General features: G+C 40.5%; 1 protein-coding gene across 2 annotated transcripts in view; it reads right to left on the minus strand.

Annotated features, from left to right (window-relative positions):
• RAB28 (RAB28, member RAS oncogene family) overlaps window positions 1-5,572 on the minus strand; it is a 97,959-nt gene extending 92,387 nt beyond the window's left edge. Inside the window, exons 1-2 of one of the 2 annotated variants that reach the window (XM_061420836.1) lie at window positions 5,214-5,572; window positions 636-732 (exon numbers count right to left, since the gene is read on the minus strand). In XM_061420836.1, coding sequence (XP_061276820.1) covers window positions 636-732; window positions 5,214-5,288 — 172 coding nt within the window. In that variant the 5' untranslated portion in view covers window positions 5,289-5,572. The remainder of the gene's footprint in view (window positions 1-635; window positions 733-5,213) is intronic. The other variant, XM_061420837.1, reaches the window with a different exon arrangement.
• Between the last annotated feature and the right edge of the window lie 428 nt (window positions 5,573-6,000).

A 6,000-nucleotide genomic window follows, 5' to 3' on the forward strand; every position in this document is an offset into this window, starting at 1 on the left:
TATTTCCCTGTATTTCCCACAAAATGTGCTGCAACTGGCATCTAAATAGTTTCTTTGCATGGTGAACTGAAACATCTTGAATGCTCAAACTGTATTTTTATGAGTGCCTAGGGACCCTAAATTTTAGTGGTCTATTAAATGCCAGCAATTTCATGCTGCCTTGCATAAAACAGCATTCACATATTAGAGCACAGAAGTTCCATAGCTACATTATACTTCTGTTCCAACTTTCTCTCAAACAAAAAACTGAAGCAGAGGCTAATCAAAATAACATTTAAAAAAATAATCCTTTCCAGTCTTCTCACATTTAGTTTGTACAATATCTGTTGATAATTATATGGCATTTGATTTTGTTTTTAAGGTTAGAATTTTATAAGCAACTATTGTTTATCCTCAAAAAACGTGCAACAGTCAAAAACAGTGTAGAGTGGGGAGTATATAAACTTTTCCCTTACACACATGAACAGTATGTCTTCACGATAGATGCTGATGAAAGAACCTCCCTAAGACACATTTACTGATTACATATATTTTCACACAGAAACAGTACCCAAATGTTACACATTTCTGCTTATGTCTCTTATCGTCAGATGTGAACGAACAACTTTCTATGTTAAGACATTTTAGTCTCTTACCTGGCAATGTTATTCTTCTCAAAAAGAAATCCAATCCTATAGTTTGTTTGTACTGTTTCCCAAAAGTTTCTTGAGCAAAACAGGTAGCTAAGGAGGTCTAAAAAATTGATGCACAGAATATCAAAATTAATGTCTTTGGCTTTAGAAATGTAAACAAAATCACCACTATATCTTATTAAGTAATCTTAATATTTATACTCCAATTATACCAACAAGCAACTTTAAGCAGTTCTAGTCAATTACAAGGGGAAGAGGGACTTTTCATTCCACCAGGTACATTTCACTTGCCAACCAGCTATCAGTGGCAACAACACACTAATCAGCTAAATCTCTTTAAATCTCCTTATATCTCCTGACTGTCAACCTCCTATTCCTTGCTAGAAATTAGAATTTCTATTTATCAACAGAAAAAACTAAAACAACATGAGTACAGATCTGAATTTTATATGCCCCTATATATCAGCTCAACACAGCTTTCACAGATGTTTCATTTCTGAGGTCAAACATCTGAGTAGTTTGTATCCTCAGCTAATAAGAAGTAAAGCTAATTAAGGAAAGGAGAACCTGTTTATACAATTTCTTCTTTCCCCCTAAGAAATGTGTCTAATTTTTCTCTGCATTAAAAATGGTAAATGAAAATGATTCTATAGAACTCATAGTATTTATCTTTTAAATTAAGAAATTGAAATTTTTAAGATTAATATTAAGCAGGCAAAAATATATTCCATTCAAGAAGCAGAAAGCTTAACAGTCACAAGAATATTATAACTAGAACAAATATATATCTACATTTTAAAAATAATAATCAAAGTTACACTCAAAACTCTAGTTTCTTTACAGAACCATTTCTTACCAATGCAAACAAATAATTAATCATTCTAGTGAAATAACTCAAAAGCTCCTTAAACATTTGTAATGCACTATTTATTTATAAACATCCCCTAAAAGAAGAGAAAGGGAGCGTCATTAAGCTTTTCTGCTCTTCAAGACAGATTCTCAAAGAATAACTCTTTTTTATTTTAAAAGTAAAATTAGATGTCAACTCCTAAAATAATGAAATCTAAAATTTGCAAGATAGCTTATTATAATTATGACATAAGTGCAAAAGAAAACTGGGCCAAACTTTCTTTCAAAAAAACCCTAAAATTCCTTTGACATAAGAATCATATTTTTCAGATAAATGACAATTTGCACACACTAATTCCAATTCATCTAATATTTAAATAATCAGCATTTGTAAGAAACTGCTAAAATATTTGGTCAAATATATATTGAGCACCATAAGAAAGATGTTCTGCTACACTCTGAGAAATAAACTCACTACACCAAAATGAAAATTCATTTGGCTTCCTTGATAACATAAAAACTGAGAGATAAGAAGAAAAAAAAAGTAAGCATTCCTTTTTAAAGCCTTTTTTTATTTAGCCTTGTTTATGCCAGAGAACTCACTTAACTTAGAGCACAAAACTATCTATGAAGAGGCTAAGGGTTCTAAAGAAAAATAATTAACACTACTTATACTATTACAGATATTTCAAAATGTTTAATATATGGATGGTTGAAACACTTTCATAAGTCTAAGAGAAATCCAAAGCACATGTAACTTCAGCAGAGTGTTTCTTTTCCTAAAAATAGGACTTCTGGATTTTGAAAGCCCTACCCTCACACTTTTGAGACATATAAAATTAGAATTTTCAATTGGAATAAAGTATGACTTGTCAAAAGTATAGCTCATTAGGAACAACGAATATTAAAATGGGTTCTTACATCATCTCCAGACATCTTACTACAAAAATTAAAGAGGAGCATCTGAATCAGCAGGAAAAAGGCAATTTCTCTCCAATTATCTAGATATTATGCTGTCTCATTTGATAATTTCTCAGAAGTCATTGTAGAAATACCTTTCTTAAACAATTATGAAGTGAGCAACCATCTATCAAATCTGATTCTTTATAGTTTTTTTTTTGTTTGTTTGGTGAACTTTTGCTAACAATTTTTAACCATACTACCTTTACTAATACTGAAAAGACACCATAAAAGGATATTTTGCCTCAAAAAAAAATCTTAATATATAATAAAATTCAAAGTATGAATCAAAGGAATCAAAACAGGAAAGAAATAGAAAAATGTGTTAATGGAAGGAGGTGCTAAACTTCTCTTGCATAAACTGTTAGTGGTCACCGCAATACTCTATTGCTTTTGTAAGGATATATAAATATGTCCTGATTAGAACTAGGCAAAAAAAAAAAAAAAACTGATGCCTAAAAACGGACTGGAGTTAAATCAGGATACAAGTAAGAATGAAAGAGAGGCTGAATTCATAAAAGAAAATGATGGTAAAAGAAACAGAATGGGAATCAGTAGCTGCCAATAATCTGAAAACTGAATATGGCATGGAAAAAAATAGCAGCTTGACATAAGAACAATGAAAAAAAGATAAGATGTCTGATGCTGGCATCCAGAAATTTCTGGGAGAAAAAACATCTTTACAATTTTAAAACAGATGAGTCAACATGACAAAGACTTAAAGAACACCAGTATCCCTTGGAGCAGAATAGTATCCCTAATTCCATAATATAGAATGAAAAAAATACACTTTGTCACATATTAGACAGAATTTTAGATATGAAAAGTCATAATTATTCACACTAAATTAGCAAAAAGAGGACAATACATGACAGGCTAGAGGAAAAACCTAGGTAGAAAGTTATGAACAGATTTCAACTGAGAAATACATGCATGATAACAAATGAGTACTGGGAGAAAAAATAAATAAAAATTTAAAGAATTATGACAGAATATAGGATAATGGACAACTTTCGTCTTTTTTTTGAGGTGTATTAGTATTATAGTCATTATCATTTTAAACAGGAAATAAATTTTTATGTGTGGAGGATAAAAAGATTTAGAAAGTGAAAAATCAGAAGGCATTCAAAAGAAAATACGAATGATGAGAAAAACTATAAAAATAGAACTTAAAGTTTTTATTGTGTTAGAAACAATGTTGACTTATTTAAAATAATTCATCCACTCAAAAAGTTGTTATAAACGTACAAAAAGTCATATAATTAATACTTGACTAAGAAAAGTGATCCCAAGTTCTTTTCTTCCTCAAAATGTTTAAAAGTAATCAGAGAATATAGAATTGTTTCTCCTCAACAGTAAAAATCAGTAACAAAATATCACGGATGGCAAGAAAGAAATGAACAGAATTCTCCAAACTCTGCCTATGAATGACACCTTTCCCTAGGAACTGAAATCTCAGCACGAAAGAAGCGAACAGCTGTGCAGTGCCAACTGCCAAGGGAAGAGGTATCGAGCAATGGTTACCACAGAAACCAGCATCCAAACTACACCAGGCACACGGAAACATCGAGTGGAAAACAGAACACTGGTAACAATAATAAACCCGCGTTTCTGGAGCTTCTGGTTGGGAAAAGGGACGGGAGAAGCAAGGAGACAAACTTTAGCAGTATGACCAGACAGCGTTGGCGCCACTGACAGAAGCGACAGGTGTGAAGGCTCCCTGGGCAGAGGCTCTGCTCCTTGTTTGGGGGGCGGGGCGGATCCAGAATCCTTCAAGATCTTACCAATGGTCTTCAAAGAGCCAGGACCGGGCAATGTTTGCTCCATTTCAGGAGCTCCACAACCCTGGGTTAAAGACCCTTGCCTCGGAGGTACAGGGGACTGGCGGCCAGATATTCTCACGCACTCGCTTCATTCAATCAACTGTCGTCACAGGACAGATTTTAAGGCAAGGATGCCATCTGTCATGCCGGCAGCCCTGCCCTCAGCAACCAGGCTATAAGAGGAGCTCGAGAGATATTTATTGAATGAATGTTTGCGTTGACAGGTGCTGTGCTGGGGAACAGAGATGAACAGGTATGATGCTCTAACACAGAAACGAACGTTTAGTCCGTCCACTCGGTGTCCTGCAAGCTGCATGTAGATGTTTACATTTACTGTGGATTCGCACACTTTACCCCTCCGAAACGACCCCTATCAACATACCCACCCTGCAGATGAAGCACAAATAGGGACAGCAATTTGCCCTCCAGTGACTCGACCAGTAAAGTGATGGGAGCCCCAACTGTCTCACCCAGGGAGCCTGATTCCAGAATCAAGCTCTTGGGAGCTCCCAGTGCAGCGGAGGCATCAGAAACGGTAAACGGGGTTGGGGGAAGGCGCAAAGTGTGACCTGGACTAAAGGAAAAACAGGTAAGATGTTTTGGCAAATCATTGCTAGTCCTCAGAGGCGAGAAGCTGGAAAGCTTCCCAGGGAGGCGATGCTGGCTCAGGTCTTGAAGAGAAGCAGGAGTTCGCGATCCAGGCAGGGATTAGGAAATGACTTTTTTTTTTTTTTTTTAAGGGAGCTGGACAGCTCTCGTCGGACTTCAAGCGTCTAATTTGTGCCGGGCCCCAAGCCACCTCCTGGCGGGCCTGAGCCCAGACTCCCAGGCACTCGCGGAAATACGGCGACGCCCGGGGGGACGGGGAGGAGGAGGAGGTTCGAAGGGCGCCGGGGCCGCGCCGGGATTCCTTGCAGGCCTGGCACGGCGGGCGCACCAGAGGACTGACCTTCCCGGAGGTGCCGTCCCCCAGCACGACGATTTTCAGTTGCCGGTCCAGGCTCTCCTCCTCAGAGTCCGACATGGTGTCCCAGGAACGAGGGCCGCCTACCCTCCCTCCCACCGACCCCACCCCCGCGAAATAGAAGAAGGAAGGGAAGGAGGGGGATCTCCGGGGGCGGGGGAGAGGAGGAACGCCGGCAGCGGGGACAGGACTCCCCCCACCCCCGGCCCCGGTGTCTCAGAGGCCACTGGAGGTATCCGGGAAGAATCACTCGCCGGCCGCCATCTTGCCCGCCGCCCCGCCCCTTGAGCCCGGCCCCGCCCCCACAGCACCGCGCGCTAAGTCGGGCGCACAGCCCCGCCTCCACCGCGCGCTACGTCGGGCGCGCGGCCCCGCCTCTGCGCCAACCCGCGCAGACCGCGAGCCTCCCTGGCGGGCCGGCCCAAGTCCCGGCCTGGGCCGAGGGGGCTCTTTGAACCGAGCGGGCGAGACGCGACACTACCCCTCGCACGGACCGTTAGCGAGATGAAGAGGGGGAAAAAAGAGTATAATTTAAACTAGGTAGAAAAAACAGGAGCAAAGTAGCGCGTAGACGTTCTGTGAAATCCCCCTGTTTCCATCATCTCCCCCTGTGGAGATCCCTGAAGCGAATGGTTTAGCCTGACTAGGCGGGTGGGCGGGGTGACACCGAGGCTGCACTCCGCGGTTGCCAAGGGAGTTCGGACCCGGAGATGAGGCAGCGGGGCGGGGCCTGTCTCTGGGCGCCCGGGACGCCAGTTGCCAGGAGGAGCGC

This window comes from Bos javanicus, chromosome 6 (assembly GCF_032452875.1).
Source record: "Bos javanicus breed banteng chromosome 6, ARS-OSU_banteng_1.0, whole genome shotgun sequence".
NCBI lineage: Eukaryota > Metazoa > Chordata > Mammalia > Artiodactyla > Bovidae > Bos > Bos javanicus.